Raw genomic sequence first — 18230 nt, 5'->3', positions numbered from 1 at the left:
TGCACTCCCTGACCACAGCAGAGAGCTGGCCTGGAAGAGGGGCAACCGGGACAGGATCGGTGCCCCGACCGCGACTAGAACCCGGTGTGCTGGCGCCGCAAGGCGGAGGATTAGCCTAGTGAGCCGCGGCGCCGGCCAACAGTCACCATCTTGCAGTGAAATCTACAATGTGGAGAGAGAGCTAGACCAGATGCCTGTGCCCTCAGAACCAGTTTATGCTAACAGGTGAAGTATCCAGGACGCTGTCAGTGATTTTTGCTGGTGACTAACTCCTATACTTGACTAATTACGTATTGGCAATCATGAGAAGTAACTAGAGGTCAAGATAAAAAACTGGAGAGAAAAATTAAAACAGCTCTTCAGTGTGATTCTATCCTACAGAAGTCAAAACAAATGAGGTTATTAATCTATAAAGAACAAAGGAAAAACATTCTTCTTATGTTACAGAAAATACTGGAAAACCATGGATCAAAACAGTAAGGCAGGGGTGGCGTTTGGTCTCGTGGTTAAGATGCTGTCTCTGCCACCCACGTGGGCAAACTGGATTAATTTCCTGGCTCCTGCACGTGGACTGGCCCCGTCTAGTGGCTGCAGCCATTTGAGAAGTGGACCAGCAGACTCGAGTTCTGTCTGTATCTGTCTCTCTGAAAAACTACGACAAAACAAACAAAAGCATTAAATGAAAAGTCAAATTTAGGATATCTTAAAACAACCAACTTCTTTAATCAGAAAGTAACAAACATGCAAATGGCAAGTGTAGAAATTTATTTGAACCAACATTTTCACTATAATGGAAATTACTCTTCAACATTGATCCAAGCTCCCACATCCGAAGGTTAGGGGAAATATTGCACTTTGCATTTTCTAGCACTTCTCATACACGCAAAAGGTTTTAAAAACATTTTGCTAGTTTTGTTTTACACACACTCTCCCAAATTCATGCACACACTCATTCCAAACCAATGTTAGGTTATCCCCAAAAAGGGGAAAAACTCCAAAAAATCATAACCTTAAAATTGCACTAAAGTTCTGTAAAGAAAAAAAATATAATAAATTGTCTTATACAAATTTCAGAACATCTGAGTGCTTGCCGAAAGAGGTGGTTATTACTCGTCCTCATTTTCATTCTCCTGGCCAGAGCCTTCTGATCTGTCACCCTCCACCCGGTCTGGAGAACAGACAGACAGACAGACATAAGAATCGCAGAAATATTTAAAGCACTGCAATTATAAACAGTTTTCAATGCCATTTATTTAAGACTGATGAAACCATATACAATTCAATGTTATCAATGTGTAAAAATCAGCTCACTACCACAGGCAGATAAGTTTTTTTTTATTTTGTTTTTGTTGTTGTTTGCCCTTAGAAGTAAATTTTAAAAAGAATAAGACAACAGCTCTTTTAGCTTAGGGTGTAAATGTAACTCTAAAACATAAAATAATTTTAGAAGACTTTCCCTAAAGATCCAGACAGGCGCACTGCTGACTGCAGTGTTCTCATGGTCTAGGTTTCTAAGGAGGTGTATCAGGTGCTATCCAAGGAGAACGAGGAGGCTGTCAGAGAACACAGTACCATCTTCCTGAGGACTGTGGAAACTTGTCGGTAAAAACTTCTTGCTGTATCCTAGTCAAGAGCATCAAGGACAATGTAGAGGATGCACTATATGTTCAACTTCCATGTGAATTAGATTAACTCTCCTCCCAGCAGACACCACTTCCAATGTCAGAGCAGTGAGGCAAGGGCTAAGATTTACTGCTTTAATTACACAAATTTTAGCTTTATGTAGGTACTCATAATACATTTATAAGAGAAATGAACATGATAATATCTGAATGAGTCAGGAAGGAATCTAAACACAGTGGAAGAGTGTCTAATGAACGGCTGCCAAAGGGATGTCATTATACAGACTGTCACATTATTATCTTTTCACGTTTTTAGCCTTACTACAGGTATACTTTGTTTGTTTTAATGTTTGTTTGCATCTACTTGAAAAGCAGAGCAACGGGGGGAAAGAAGGAAGTAAGGGATGCGGGGAGGAAGGGAACAAAGAGATAGATCTTCCATCTGCTGGTTTACCACCCAATGCCCGCCACAGCCAGGGCTGAGCCAAGCCAGAGCCAGGTGCCAGGAATACCATCCAGGTTTCCCACGTGGTGGCAGGGGCCCGGCCACGTGAGCTGTCATGTGCTGCCCCCCAGGATGCACTACCAGGAAGCTGGATCAGAAGAGGAGTAGCTAGGGCTCAAACCAGAACTCCAACAAGAGCTATCCCAAGTGGCAGCTTAACCCACTGTGCTGCACACCCTGCCCAATATATAATTATTATTATGTGAAATACTTTCATGAGAGAAGCAAACCTTTCTTGCTGTTCTCCTTAAACACGTATCATGAATGGGAATCCTGGATCTGACTGACTATATTTAGGAAACCTATTCTGTCATGTCGGTGGAGCATGAGGAAGTAGAAACAGCCTATCAGTAGGCTTCTGACTCAATTTTTGTTTGTTCTACTACAAATGCAGATGGGGAAACAGAGGGGTAAGAAGAAATGCCACAGTTTTTAAATGAGGAAGTCTACGGCAGAGGACCGAATTCTGCAGTCCAAAGCATGCCAGGAGGAGGCATGGTGAGGCCAGAGCTCCCTAGACAGGTCACAGGATAGCTCACGGTGGCTTCTGGACCCTGCAGGGTGGAACAGGAGGGCAGCTGCTCTCTGCTCAAATCAACTTCCACAGCTGCATCTTTCTCAGAAGCCAATTTCTAAGAGACAAACGCAAGCTTCTGTTCACAAAGTGGTAGTGATGTAGTCAAAGTGCAAAGCAGCTCAGAACTTTCACAAAGAGTCATACACCGAGGGCTGAGGACCACTACGTCCCGCGAAATGCAAACTGGGAATAAGGGCTGCTTCTACATCCCTGTGTGCCAAAGCAGACAGCACCAGCTTGCTTTGTAAGTCAGATCCACATCTGCAGAAGGGCTCCTTTCATTCTGTTGGAGTATGTCTCTAGGAAATTAATCTGTGCTGGGGAAGATACGATATGAAGGGATAATTAAATTTCCTGGGCGAGCAGGGCAGATAACAGAAATAAATTCCCCAAAGGAAGCCTGTGTTGGACAAACACACTATTTTATTTTCCATGCTATTACTTGCAAAGGATTTATTTACTTTCTTAAGAAAAAGAATAAACAAAACACATTTTTAGCTCGAAGTTCACGCATTTACTCATTATTACTCAACAAACATTTACTGACCAACTATTACATGCGAGGAGCTAAAGATAAAGCTGTGGATGAGACAAACTAGGTCTCTGCTCTTCACAAGCTTACTTTCCAGAGGAGGAAAATGGACGACAAACAACAAAGAAGTAAAAAGTGTTCTGTCGTTGAGGAAAGTAAGGCAATAAATACACTGAGAGGGAGCATACGAGCAGACGTCCGTATGGAACACTGGTGCTGCAGGCAGGGGTTTAACCTGTTGTGTCACAGCACCAGCGAGGGGTGGGGTGGGGGCCGTGTATGATGCAAGCGTCCACATCAGAGCAAGCATTCAGGTCCCGGCCGCTCCACCTTCTGATCCAGCTGCCCGGTGAAGCACCTGGGAAGGCAGCAGAAAATGGCCCAAGCACTTGGGCCCCTGCCACCCATAACAGAGACCAGGATGGAGCTGCAGGCTCTTGGTTTCGGCCTGCCCAGACCTAGCTAATGCAGCTATTAGGGGAGTGAATCAGAAGATGGAAGTATACTCTCTGATGCTCTTCCTTTCTTCCTTTTTTTTTTTTAAAAAAAATATTTATTTATTTATTTGAAAGTCAGAGTTACACAGAGAAAGGAGAGGCAGAGAGAAAGAGGTCTTCCATCCGCTGATTCATTCCCCAACTTGCTGCTACGGGCCTATCCGCAGGCAGGAGCCAGGAGCTTCCTCTGCGTATTCCCATGCAGGTGCAGGGGCCCAAGGACGTGGGCCATCTTCTTCTGCTTTCACAGGCCATAGCAGAGCACTGGATTGGAAGTGGAGCAGCCAACACTCAAACCACCGCCCATTTAGGATGCTGGCACTGCAGGCGGCCGCTTTACCCACTATGCCACAGCACTGGCCCCTATGCTCTTCCTTTTAAACAAACAAACAAACAAACAAAAACAACCAAAAAACTCCAAAGGTGACCTGAAGTGGGCCTTTCATTAACAGCCAGAGAGCTCTAGCAGGAAGAAGTGTCTCACATTTATTCCATGGCCTGCCAGGAAGCCTCTGTGATAGTGAATGGGTGGAGAATCTGTCATCAGGCTGTGCTTATTAATGTGGTCAAGAGTCCACCTCTAACTCTTCTAACTATGAATGCATTGTTGTACTTGGTCTACTGAACACTGACGGGAAACAAAGAGTGGTTGACTAACTGAACCATCAGAAATCCAGGTATCTTAAGGCTAAAAGCAGCAGAAAGAGAAACTCTGGGGAAATTTACTCTGTCTAGCTTTCTGTGATGAACTATTTTTGACTGCTGGCAAAGCAAACAAACAAAACAAAACACGGAAAAAGGTGGAGTTTTTATATTAAAAATATAGAAGCCTAAAAAACTAAATATGATAGTAATAGCTGTTTAAAACACATCCTTATACAACAGGAAAGATAATTAATTTTCTATAGAAAATTCTCTAAAGGAAAACTCAATAAAGAGACATTCACAATAAAGAATATATAATAGCATATTTCAGGGGTCATAATCAGTAAATGCTTTTTCTTTAAGATTTTTATTTATTTGAGAGGCAGAGTGACAGAAAGTGAGAGGTCTTCTATTTGCTGGTTCACTCCCCAAATAGCTGCAGCTGCCAGAGCTGAGCCAATCGAAAGCCAGGAACCAGGAGCTTCTTTCTGGTCTCCCACACTGATGCAGGGGCTCAGGGACTTAGGCCATCTTCCACTGCTTTTCCAGGTCATAAGGAAAGAGCTGGATTGGAAGAGGAGCAGCTGAGACACAAATTGGTACCCACAGGAGATGCTGGCGCTGCAGACAGAGGCTTGGCCTACTACGCCACAGCACCAGGCCCTAAATATTTTTCTTGCTCTTTAAAATGCTTCCTCCTTAATTCTGAAATCCAAATGGACGAATTTTAAGGGTTATTCACCGTTAGTGAAGCAAATGGATCATAAGATATTACAGTGACAAATTTTATAACATAGTCCAAAGTATTACAAAACTATGGACAGAATACTGGTATTTTTTTGTTGTTGACGTTCCACATTTTTTGTTTTGACCATTTGAAATGTTCTCTCTTTCCTGGTAATAGCTGACATTTACAATTTGAGAGTTATCTTTTCTTTTTTTTAATTACGAACTTCTTAATGTGACATGCAGGTTACTTTGCCAGGAATATTTGTCTTTCCACTGCCCACCCTCTCTGCTGAAGTGGTATTTAACCCACTGCTAAGATCTGAAGGGTAATAGAAGTCATCATAATGGAAAGTCAGGACGGGAGGAGCTAGCAGGATTTTAAAACTCCAGGGTGTGTCTCCAAACTTCAAAGGCAAGAGTGGACAGAGTGGCTAGAGAAGGAAAGAAGCAGAGGAAATGAGCCAGTAAAGTAGTTTGAGATCAGATCGCCCAAAAGTGTCCATGTCATATTACTTACAGGTCAAAGGGTTAGAAGTGTCTCAGATTTGGGCTTTAACTAAACTTAAAATGGTGTGATCTGGGGTGAGTTATTACAAATAAGCTACACTATAAAGGGTTGGTGCTAAATAAGGATGAATCTGTGAAAAGATAAACCTATTGTCTGATATTACTAAGTGACAGAAATGCCCAATATATGAAAAACTCTATGACATCAGTGAAGAGTTACAAACACCAGCTCTCTGACAATGTGCCTGCAATAGCAGTGGAAGATGGCCTGCGGGCTTGGGCCCCTGCACCCATGTGGGAGACAGGAGGAAGCTCCTGGCTTCAGACTGGCCCAGCTCCGGTGTTGCAGCTATCTGGGGAGTGAATCTGGCAGAAGATTTCTCTCTGACTCTGCCTTTCACGTAAATCAATTTTTTAAAGGAAAAACCTTTTAAACTCTCTTAAGGGTCAGGTATGGACCTGTACTCTGAGAAACAAAGACCACCTGATGAAAGTATTCAAGTGACTCGTCCTTTTCACCTTGACCATTTTTCAATAGCTTAGTTTGTAAGGAAGAAAGTTATTGTGCTAAGGTCAAGTATTCACAAAAGTCCTAGTTCAGAAGTTAAACTATCATTACTTTGCAACTAAACAAATTACATACATTCCTATAAAGCAGATCTTAGATAATAATAATGTATTTTTCAAATACAGAAATGATTTTTGGTACCTGCTCGGATATGATTCAGTGAAGCCAACATCCTTAACATGAAAGAGGCTGGAACTGTAATGGTATTTCTAGTCTCTTCCAGCATGAGTTCGTTTCGAGTTATAACCTACAAAGCAAGTTAAAAAGCATGTCAAAGAGTAACTGTGCATCTCCCTTAAGGATTAGAAGAACAATAAAAAAATTAGCAGATTTGAGGAGGAATGATTTCCTTCTTTCTATGTATGATACCTGTATTTGTGTCTAGAGGCTACTCACTGCCAAATGATCACTTGAGCTGGTATTTAGAGAAGGAAGGTCAGAGCCTACTGCTACTCTTTCAACAGGCAGCAAGACAAAGGTTAAATCTGAGGAGGGCCGAGCATCCAGGAATTCCATTTTCCTGCTGTTACCGGTCGTTGACTTCCCGGAGCAGTGCACTTGATGCTGGCCCACTATTTTCCCTACAGCATGTGAGTGTTCCTGGGTGTCCTGAAGTTCCAGGCATACTGATGGTTACTTTGTAACCTGGCACATGCAGATGCTTCTGTCCCAAATGCCCCTTTGCTCCTTGTCTCTCTGGAGAACTATTACTTCTCAAACACCAGTCCAATCCTTATTTCCTCTCTGAAGACCTCCCCATGCCATTTAACCTTCTTACAAGCACAACTATCCCTGGGGGGAGGGGAGGCTTCCCAAACATTATGCATACTGCTGACAACAGTCCCACTATATTCTAGTTGCATCTTTTTTTTTTTTTTTTTTTTTTACAGGCAGAGTGGATAGTGAGAGACAGAGAGAGAGAGAGAGAGAGAGAGAGAGAGAGAAAGGTCTTCCTTTGCCATTGGTTCACCCTCCAATGGCCGCCGCGGCTGGCGTGCTGTGGCCGGCGCACCACGCTGATCCGATGGCAGGAGCCAGGTGCTTCTCCTGGTCTCCCATGGGTGCAGGGCCCAAGGACTTGGGCCATCCTCCACTGCACTCCCTGGCCACAGCAGAGAGCTGGCCTGGAAGAGGGGCAGCCAGGACAGAATCCGGCGCCCCGACCGGGACTAGAACCCGGTGTGCCGGCACCGCAGGGCGGAGGATTAGCCTAGTGAGCCGCGGCGCCGGCCTCTAGTTGTATCTTAATATGACTATCTTTCCTACTAGACTATAAGCTTTATCTAGGCTGTATCTTTTTAAATCTATCACACGTGTATTTACTTGAGAGACGTAGGGCGAGGCAGATAGGGAGTGAAAGCTCCCATCTGTTGGTTCACTTTCAAGTGCCCACAAGGGCCCTATATGGCACAGAAGCTGAGAGCTGGAAATGTATTACCCACATCTCCTATATGGTGACAGGAACCCTGTTGTCACGTCCTGGTTGGGGAGCTGCTTCTCCTGGTCTATTATGTGAATGAAAATGTATGCAAGAATTGTACTGAGATGTCAACCTTGGTCTATGGTAATGGTTTTCCAACTTACTAATATTTTTAGCACCTCCATTTTCATAAGAAATTTTACATAGAAACCCACAAATAAAAACCCTGGTTGAAGTTAGGAACCAAAGGTTCCGAGATCAGCATTTTTATAATCCATCTTTCTTCTCTGAATTCCGTAAGAAATAGAGTATCACAGAACTCAGTTTAAATTAGAACTGCTTAATAAGAAACTAAAAAAAAATCTCAAAATATGTTAATAAAAAAGACTTTCCAAACATTTGTTCTGCTACCTATTGATACAGAAAAATAAATTATCCACCCCCCCCCCCTTATTTTTCATTCATTTGACAGGTAGAGTTATAGACAGTGAGAAGAGAGGCAGAGAGAAAGGTCTTCCTTCCATTGGTTCACTCCCCAAAAGGCTGCTACCGCCTGCACTGTGCTGATCCGAAGCCAGGAGCCAGGTGCTTCTTCCTGGTCTCCCATGCGGGTACAGGGGCCCAAGGACTTGGGCCATCCTCCACTGCTCTCCCGGGCCACAGTAGAGAGCTGGACTGGAAGAGGAGCGGCCAGGACTAGAACCTGGCACCTATATGGGATGCCGGCACCAGGCAGAGGATTAACCAAGTGAGACACGGCGCTGCACCCCCCCCCCCTTTTTTAAAAGAAAAACTGAAAATGGAAAAATGAGTATGACTGTGGCTACAGAGGATTTCTTAAAAGGATGAGATTTTTTTCCCCTGCTTTATTATATAACAAGCACAAATAGTTAAACCTAGTATTCAAACTACAATCTACCTAATCTCATATTTCTAATAATCATTATTATAATTGGCTAGCTATTATTCTGACTTCACTCCTCTAGAATTACAGGCATGTTTTTATCTAAATTTTTCTATCTTAAAGGTTGACTTCCTTAACTGCCTGAACTTGCTTTATGTTAGCATCTAATAAAAAACTGCTTCAATTATTCTTAGAAAGGCAGTGTAGGAACAAGTAGAAATATGGTATATAATAAGTATAATAAAATCTTACTTCATCAGCAAGTTTTCGGTTAAAAATCCTTGACTCTTCTAGTGGTGACCAGATCTTTATGTCATAATCTATACCAGATGAGGCTAGAACTAGAAACAAAATTTACAGATTAATATAAAGCTTGGAAAAATGTCCTTTATTCAAGACACGCCTATATTATGCACACACATACATACATACACTGAGCTTGAATGGAAACTGTACCTATACATTTAACTGCTAATTGGTAATATTATTAAAGATTTTTCTAAAAGTTGTCACAGAACATAATTTTAAAATCATGTTGAAGTCACTCAAGTTTGTCATATTCCTTGCATTCTTATGAGATACATAGTAAAATTTCAAACAGATGGTCAGAACAGGCCAGTGTTCCTTTGTACTGGCAAACTGATCCAGACATGTGAATACTAAACACTGACATGTTAAACTTCTTATAGCTGATAAAACTTACAAGTACAAATGTTGTAACCATTTCCAGATACATTCTGTCAAAGCAGATTACAGGTGTTTGCTGTTCTAAATCCAAGGAGAGCTATAATTGAGTCCAGTAGAAAAATCTGGAACATTTGTATAATATTGACAACTAGAAAACAAGCTGGAGCTGGTGAATCATACAATCTCTAGTCCTTGTTCTATAAAAGGTCCTCTTACTTGGGTCAAAGGGATGTGGCTGTAGGCAGTTTACCACGTGATTATCGGCTTCCAGAAGCATCAAATGCTCAGCAGTGTGCCGATCCCAGATGAAGATATGGCCACAGTCAGAACCGCTCATGACAAAGTTAGCACCCCAGAAATTGGCTTCTTTTATCTAAGGGTTTAAAAAAGGTTAAGATATGTGAAAATTCAAGTCCAAGCTATTACTTAAAAACAAATAAGCTGACTTAAAAACAATAAAATTAAAAATGAAGAGTCTTTATCTTCTACTATCCTAACATCATAACAGAATAATGTGATGGAAGTAAAGTAATGGAAAGTCCTCCATAAGGATGGAGACTTTGCTTTGTTCCATGCTGTATTTATAGCGCTGGAAATGGTATTCAGCATTTATCAGGTACTTAATAAGTAACTGTTCCGATGGGTAATGCCAGCACTGCAAGGGTGGCTTACCCCATCATGCTATAATACACAGCCCACTAATTAGTAACTGAGATATAGATGAATGGGATTTCTGTGTTTTGGAAAATATTTCTATATGTTACTGAACTTTCCAAAAATTGTTGCATTTTAGCTTTATAAAGTAAAATGTTTCACAGAATAAAAGGAATTATTCTCCTATATTTTGCCAGAACAACAAAAAACACCAGTTTTTCATTGGCTTCTAGAAACGTATACAATTGAGAAGGAAGAAGTAAATGTATTTGCTTTTAGGAAGTAATCAAAGGATTGTGATACACTGGAATGGTTATGATAATTTTAAATGGATAAGCATGAGTGAGCCATCAAAGTCCTTTATATTTCAGATGAGGATGAGGATGTTTTCAATCATGTTACCTGCTGGCGCTCCTCTGTTCCTTTTGGAGAGGAAACAGAAGAATGGAGCCAATTTTGTTACTGAGAGTTGCCATTAGTTTACTTTCTTCTTTCTGTTCATCCTTTTCATTAATTATTTTCATCCAAAAAAAATCCAGACTTATCTACTGGTTCATTTCCCTAATGTCCACAACAGCTGAAAGTGGGCCAGTCCAAAGCTAGGAGTCATGAACTCAAATCTAGAGATTCCACATAGGTGACAAGATTCCAATCACGTGAGTCAGCCGACTGCCTTCTGCCAAGGTCTGCACCAGCAGGTCGCTGGTACTTCAACATGGTACGTATACAACCTAACTGCTAGGCCAAATGACCATCCCCTCCAAAATCTCCACTAGCGAAATGCAAGAAGTGTAAATCAGTTACATCTATTAATAACGAGTATCCTTTATTATTTGTTTATTTATTTTCACAGGCAGAGTGGATAGTGAGAGAGAGAGAGACACAGAGAGAAAGGTCTTCCTTTGCCATTGGTTCACCCTCCAATGGCCGCCGCGCTGCAGCCGGCACACCGCACTGATCCGAAGGCAGGAGCCAGGTGCTTCTCCTGGTCTCCCGTGGGTGCAGGGCCCAAGCACTTGGGCCATCCTCCACTGCACTCCCGGGCCATAGCAGAGAGCTGGCCTGGAAGAGGGGCAACCGGGACAGAATCCGGTGCCCCGACCGGGACTAGAACCTGGTGTGCTGGCGCCGCTAGGCAGAGGATTAGCTTGTTGAGCCACGGCGCAGGCCAATAATGAGTATCCTTTAAAACGATTAAATTATTACTGTCAATGATATCTATAGAGAACTAATTATTTTCCTACTGCAAAGAAAGCAGGTTGAAACAGGTTCTGTAGATACTTTTTTCTAACTCAATGAATACATGAGAACAACATTTTGTATATATAAATTATTCACAGTAACAATTATAACACACTAATCACCTCAAAAGATTCTTACTATATAACTAATATAGCATTGGGTATATATATTTGTAGGCTGTAAAAACTAGAAAAGATTTTAAAGTTCATCTGTTCTATTATTTCATAGACATAATTAAAGTGTACAGAGACAAAATGAACAAAAAAAAATTTTCTTATCGACCTGGATTTCATAAATCTAAATGCTTCTCTCCCAAACTAAAAAAATGAAGGAGGAACTTCTCAGGTAGACAGCAAATATGAAAGAGAAAAAAGGGCCAAAGGCTGCTTGTATAATCTAAAATTTTTTAAATATTGAAATATACTTAATCATCAGGGTGGAGTTTTCTTGTAAAAAACAATGGTCTGGGGCTGGTGCCGTGGCACAGTAGGTTAATCCTCCGCCTGTGGTGCCAGTATCCCATATGGGCGCTGGTTCTAAGTCCCAGCTGCTCCTCTTCCAATCCAGCTCTCTGCTGTGGCCTGGGAAAGCAGCAGAAGATGGCCCAATTCCTCGGGCCCCTGTACCCACATGGGAGACCCAGAAGAAGCTCCTGGCTCCTGGCTTCGGATCGGTGCAGCTTCGGCTGTTACGGCTACCTGGGGAGTGAACCAAGGGACGGAAGACCTCTCTCTGTCTCTCCCTCTCACTGTGTGTAACTCCATCTCTCAAATAAATAAATAAAATCTTAAGAACAAAACAAAACAAAACAAAATAATGATCTTTCCCACTGTATTATAGGCTAAATGAAGCATGTTTGAATAAAGAGATTGTGAAGGTTCAATAATACTATACTGAAATCACACTGGCAATATATGAAGATAACATTTATATTATGAAACTCCAATTTCACTACAGAATGCCATGATTGTTAAGTACCATTGTCCTGGAGTTGCGATGGCCTTTATAAACCATCTTTACTAGTGGCCTTCTAATGTTCAAAGTATCCAATTCTTCCATTTCTTTCCTTTCTTTTCTCCGTCTGAAGAACTCCTGAATGCGGGCAACAGCAGAGCGTCTATGTATTACATATTAAAACAAAAAAATAAATAAATAAAAAACATCCATAGCCTATTGCAGAGTAATAAACTACAAGATATTTATCTTAATAAGGCACCCCCAATCAAAAGCATAAAAAGGCAGACAACAGTGAGACTACATCAGACTAGTTGAGTTACTCACAACAAAATATTTTAGTTAAGAGATCACTTGGAAATTTGGTACTGGTTGAAAAAGTAAATAGCATGCGGCACACTGGTTTTTAAAGAGCTGTTTTATAAGACAAAATACAGACCAAAACTCAGGGGTCATGTCATTACAAATAGAACATTTTAATCAAGGCTCTTTGTGCTCCTCTTCATATTAAGAGAAGTAAAGACAAAGAGAAACTAAATGAAACTAAAAGTAACAGAGTAGAGAAACTTAGTTTTGAAATTTTATTAAAACATTGCTTAAATACATTTCAAGACTTTAAAAACCTATTTCACTATTAGAAGAACTTCTGCTTACACATATTACTTAACGATTTTATTACTTGAATTTATTTGAAACATCGTATTTGGGCACATAATCATCAAGAACTACATGTTTTAAATCCTACAAATCAGTAAGAAAAATGAATCTTAGAATAAATTACAGAAAGATGCTTGGTGTCACTAATAATATGATAAAAACAAACAACAAATTGTTTTCTTTTTATGTTTATCATATTGAAAATATTTTTATGTCTGTTAGGCAAGAGTTTGGGAAAATAAGCACTACTGGTGGGAGTTTAAAGGTGTTCTTTCAATGTAAACTTTTTAATCGAAGAATGACACATATACAGAGGGTTCAAAATCACAAGGTACAGCTCAAGGATTCTCATAAAAGAAACAGGTCATGTACCAGTACTGAAAAACGCAGCCAAACTAGAATTCCAGAAGTTTCCCAAGTAAGTGCCCCAGTCCTGTTCTACTGCTGTTGTACTGCATTAGTCAATGGATTATCTGAAACAAACTACTTAGGAAGGCAACAGGTTTCTTTTCGTTCATGATTCTGGAGGTTCACCGTCCATAACAAGGCGAGTCCCACTGTTTTGGTCATCTGGTAAGGCCAGAGGATGCCAACAGTAGAATGTGTACAGAAGAACTATCACCAACTAGGACCAATGTGGCTTTTATAACCAACCTTCTTGTGAGAAAGACATTCAAAGAGCACACCACCAATAACCTAAGGATCTCCCATCGGGCCCACATCCAAGACGCCACAACTGGATTAAGTTCTCACTCTTTTATGACTTTGGGATTTAACAATCTGCATGAGTTCAAGAACCATATCCTACAAACACATGCATAGTGAACTGTTTCTGGTAACTGAAACAAGACTACTATCAACATTTACTTGTCCATGCATTTGGTTAGCATATGTATATATCTGTGTTGGATATATACCTAGAAGAGTCATTATATGTGTATAATGTTTAGCTTTAACATATATTCCCAAATTGTTTTCCAAAGTAGTTATGTAAGTTTATACTTCTTCCAGCCATGTATCAGCATTCTAGAATATTTCAGAGGAGAAATTAAATAATATTCATTAAAATATAAAATTCATTATAACAGAAATTGGCTTGGCATAGCAGGTTTTCAGTGCCGGCATTCCATATGGGCACCAGTTCAAGTTCCTGCTGCTCCACTTGCTATCCAGCTTTCAGCTATAGCCTGGGAAAGCAGTGGAGGATGGCCCAAGTCCTTGGGCCCTAGCACCCCAGTGGGAGACCTGGAAGAAGCTCCTGGCTCCTGGTTTTGGATTGGTGTAGCTCCAGCCATTGCAGCCAACTGGGGAGTGAACCAGCAGATGATACAATGGAAAACTTAAAGATTCATAGTTATATATGAAAGATACTAGCTTCGACTGCTGGATCCAAAACACAGGCTATAGCTAATCCACAGGGAACATACTATATATAGAAGAGACTGGAGTTCTGGTACAGCAGGTTAGGCTACCACCTGCAACACTGGCATCACATATCAGTGGCAGCTGGAGTCCAACTGCTCCAACTCCAAGCCAGCTCACTGCTCATGTACCTGAGAAAGCAGTGGAAGATGGCTCAAGTCCTTGGGCCCCTGCTAGATGCCTAGCTTCGGCTCGGCCCAGCCCTGGCCATTGCAGGCATTTATGGAGTGAACCACCTGCAATGCCAGCATACCATAAGGATGCCAGTTCATGTCCCGGCTATTCCACTTCTGACATAGTTCTTTGTTAGTGGCCTGGGAAAGCAGCAAAAGATGGCCTAAGCTCCTGGCTTCAGACTGGCCCAGCTCTGGCAGTTAGAGCCATTTGGGGAACAAACCAGTGGATGGAAGACCTCTGTCCCTGTGTCTTTCTCTGTCTATAACTCTGCTTCTCAAATAAATAAAGCAAATCGTAAAATAAGCAGGGGGAGAGGGGAGTGTGGACTCGTCCTGTGAAGCCCACACCATCAGGGAGAGTGGGGCAGCGGCATACTTGTACAAGAAGCACCGGGGACAGGCTTCGGTGAACATGTCTACCTTTATTAACGACTACGTACACTTTTAAAAGGCAGGCAGAAGGGGAATAACTAATTCAGGGCAACACTAACTCTATAGGACCGAACTGACACTAGCACCAATATCCCTCTCCAAACAGCTTGAAGATCACGTAGGCTAGTAGCTTTCCAGGTGGGCCTGGCCACACCTGAGAGCAGTTTACCTGACTGGCAGAAGGCAGTGGTGGGGAGAAATGTGCCTAGGGCTCCTGCCTCCACCAAGCAGCCAGGCTATGGGGTCCCTGCCGGGAGGCATGGCGTGCCTTGCCCTCTCAACCTCCTGCATGGGCAGGGGAGGCAGTCTCATGGGATCACCCATGGGGGGGGGGGGGTGTCTGAAAAGTGTTAAGATAATTTTTTAAATAATTATGTAACAATTATATACTCTCACTTTTATAATGAAAAGGTTTTTTTTTCATAAAATAAAATAATATACTTTAAGTTACACATATTTAGTATTTAAATTTTTTTTCCTATGCTACATCTTTAAAAAGCAACCCCACAACTCAATTTTTTAAGTTATATACAGTTAGAACTCAGATGAAGTAGACAAATTTAGTTTGCTCTGATTGGGAGGTGAGAACAGGAAGAGTTGAGAGGATCTCTTTCTTTTTCTAAAGTAGCAGAAAAGAGAACACACTCTGACTCAGTTGAAAATATGTGATTAGCAAGAAACCAATAAAGAGCAAATTCATTAGCTAAGAATGCAGAATAGGCAGGAGAGAAAAGAGCCTTGCTGATATGCTAAAGGCCTCGGGAGCTTCAATGAAAAAAGAAAACTATGTGACAAGAATTTAGATGGCGGCTCAGACCATTTAAAACAAACAAGATGTGTAGAGAAAACCAAGGCTGCAATGAGGCGATAATAACTAAGAATCAAGCAAAACTATACCAAAGCATAAATGTTCATTTAAAAAGATTGGTTCACAAAATGGTTTAATTTTCCACTCAGCATTTATTTGGTTTAATTGTCCTAATAAAGAATAAAAAACCTGCATCTCAAGTTATACAGTTTATGTTATAGAGATTAAATAAATGATTAGATCACTTATTAACCACTGTAGGAAAACTATCTAAGAGGTAGAAAAAGCTTCACATGCACAAATTTCAAATTATAAGATACAAAATGAGCAAGCATTTAACACACAGGTTAAGATGCTGCTTAGATACCCGTATCGCACATCAGAGTGACTGGTTCAAGTTCCAGAAACTCTGCTTCCAATCCAACTTCCTGATGCACACCCTGATAGGCAGTAGATGATGGCTCAAGTACTTGAGTCTCTGCAACCCATGTGGGAGACCTGGATTGAGTTCCTGGCTCCTGGCTTCAGCCTGGCCCAGCCATGACTGTTGGGGGCAACTGGGGAGTGAACCAGAGGATAGAAGATCTTTCTCTGCCTGTCTCTTTCTCTGCCTTTCAAATAAAATAAAAATAAATACAAATTTTTAAAAAGTGTGAAGTGGCTGCAGGTGTTACTTCTATATATACAATCATGTGACCCACTTTGCTAACCGTTCTAAAGAAATGAATAAACTCAGAATGATGAAATAGCTTTACTAGAGGATATTTCATAAGAAACACTGCAATAATACAGGCCTTTGAAAATAAATCTGTACTATATCATATTGTAAATTAATCAGTGAAAATTAAAATGATGTACATATGAAGAACAACAATAAGCAAATAAACATTTCTTAAAAGTTGTTTTTGAGCCAGCGCCGTGGTTTAACAGGCTAATCCTCCGCCTTGTGGGTTCTAGACCCGGTTGGGGCGCCGTATTCTATCCCGGTTGCCCCTCTTCCAGGCCAGCTCTCTGCTATGGCCCGGGGAAGGCAGTGGAGGATGGCCCAAGTGCTTGGGCCCTGCACCCCATGGGAGACCAGGAGAAGCGCCTGGCTCCTGGCTTCAGATCGGCGCAATGCGCCGGCCACAGCAGCCATTGGAGGGTGAACCAACGACAAAACGGAAGACCTTTCTCTCAGTCTCTCACTATCCACTCTGCCTGTCAAAAAAAAAAAAAAAAAAAAAAAAATTTGTTTTTGAGAACTTTATTCTTTTATGACATTATTTGCTCATTTGGCACACAATTTTTAAAGTGCATAAAGACTTTATATAATTAAATAAGAGTGGGAAATTTCAGAAGTAAATAAAAAGTAGTTACAAAATAAAGTCCAACCCAATAGAGAAAAAGGGTGCAATAAGGGGGAAATGCAAATTCACAAAGGAAAAAAAAAAGGATAGAAAAATTAGAAGTAAAAATTAGGAAAGAAGTCCAAGTATAGCTATAATCATAATAAATTTAAATAGACTAAATTCACTTAAGGGGAAAAAGACTGTGTAGGATACACCTAAAGGATGAAGACAAGTAAGGGTTTCAGACAAGTTACTATGCAAATACTAATCAAATGAAGGGTAGTACAGAAACATCACTCAAAAAAGTCGACTAGGGGCTGATGTTGTGGCACAGTGGGTTAAGATGCCACCTGAAACACTGTTATCCCATAGCTGCTGGTTCAAGTCCCAACAGCTCTATTTTAAATCCAGCTCCCTGCTAATGCACTGGTGAGGTAGCACATTAAATACTTGGGCCCCTGCCACCCATGTGGATAGTAGACCAGGATGGACTTCCTGGCTTCTGGTTTTGGCTTGGCTCAGTCCAGGTCACTGTGGCTACTGAGAGAACCAGTACATGAAAGATCTCTCTCTCTCTCTCTCTCTCTCATGGTGCCTTTCAAATAAATAAATAAATCTTTTTAAAAAAAATAGACTGAAGTTAAAGAACAGCATTAAGGATAGAGAGAATTACAACAAAATATAATGAATTCACCAAGAAGATAAAACAGTTAAACATGTAAGCAACTAATGAAAATACTTTAAAGTGCACTTCAAAACAAAATGATGGGACTACAAAGAGAATAAGACAAAATCACCATTATAGTGGAGATTTCAACATACCTCTCTCACTATTATACAAGTTAAGCTGTCAAAAAAGAATCATCAAAAACACAGATTTGAAAAGCTCAAAAGCAAATCTATTCCAATGGTCCTATATAGAATCCTGCATTCAAGAACTACAGTGAATTCTTTTCAAGCACATATGAAACATTTTCAAATTTATCACGAATGAGTGTGAGTCCACAAAGCTAATTTCTACAAATCTGGAACAACAGGCCTCACATCAACCATTTCTCTAAGTGGGATGTCAATCACAAAAAGGCTGAATGTGTACAATTTAAGAACACACTGTGACAGGGACAATCCATTGGGTGAGGCGGTTAAGACACCAATTAGGATAGTGGCTGTCCCATGTTGGAATACCTGGGATTCAAGGCCCGGCTCTGCTTCCAACTTCGGGTTTCTGCTCATGTATACCATAGACGGTTCCAGTATTTGCATCCCTGCTACCCATGTGGGAGACTCTGACTAACTGTTGGAGGGATTTGGGGAGTTCACCTCTGTCTCTATATCTGCGTTTCAAATAACAGTAAAAATAA

General features: G+C 41.0%; 1 protein-coding gene across 3 annotated transcripts in view; it reads right to left on the bottom strand.

Moving 5' to 3' along the window:
• Nucleotides 1-701: 701 nt before the first annotated feature.
• The window catches only part of DCAF6 (DDB1 and CUL4 associated factor 6), a 124141-nt gene continuing 106612 nt past the window's right edge, over nucleotides 702-18230 (bottom strand). For all 3 annotated transcript variants that reach the window (XM_062192699.1, XM_062192700.1, XM_062192701.1), the window contains 5 exons: nucleotides 12068-12206; nucleotides 9410-9566; nucleotides 8759-8847; nucleotides 6324-6429; nucleotides 702-1168 (listed from right to left, as the gene is read on the bottom strand). In XM_062192699.1, the coding sequence (XP_062048683.1) occupies nucleotides 1107-1168; nucleotides 6324-6429; nucleotides 8759-8847; nucleotides 9410-9566; nucleotides 12068-12206 (553 nt within the window). In that variant the 3' untranslated portion in view covers nucleotides 702-1106. The remainder of the gene's footprint in view (nucleotides 1169-6323; nucleotides 6430-8758; nucleotides 8848-9409; nucleotides 9567-12067; nucleotides 12207-18230) is intronic.

This window comes from Lepus europaeus, chromosome 5 (assembly GCF_033115175.1).
Source record: "Lepus europaeus isolate LE1 chromosome 5, mLepTim1.pri, whole genome shotgun sequence".
Taxonomy (NCBI): domain Eukaryota; kingdom Metazoa; phylum Chordata; class Mammalia; order Lagomorpha; family Leporidae; genus Lepus; species Lepus europaeus.
This window is presented reverse-complemented; position numbering and strand designations above follow the sequence as displayed.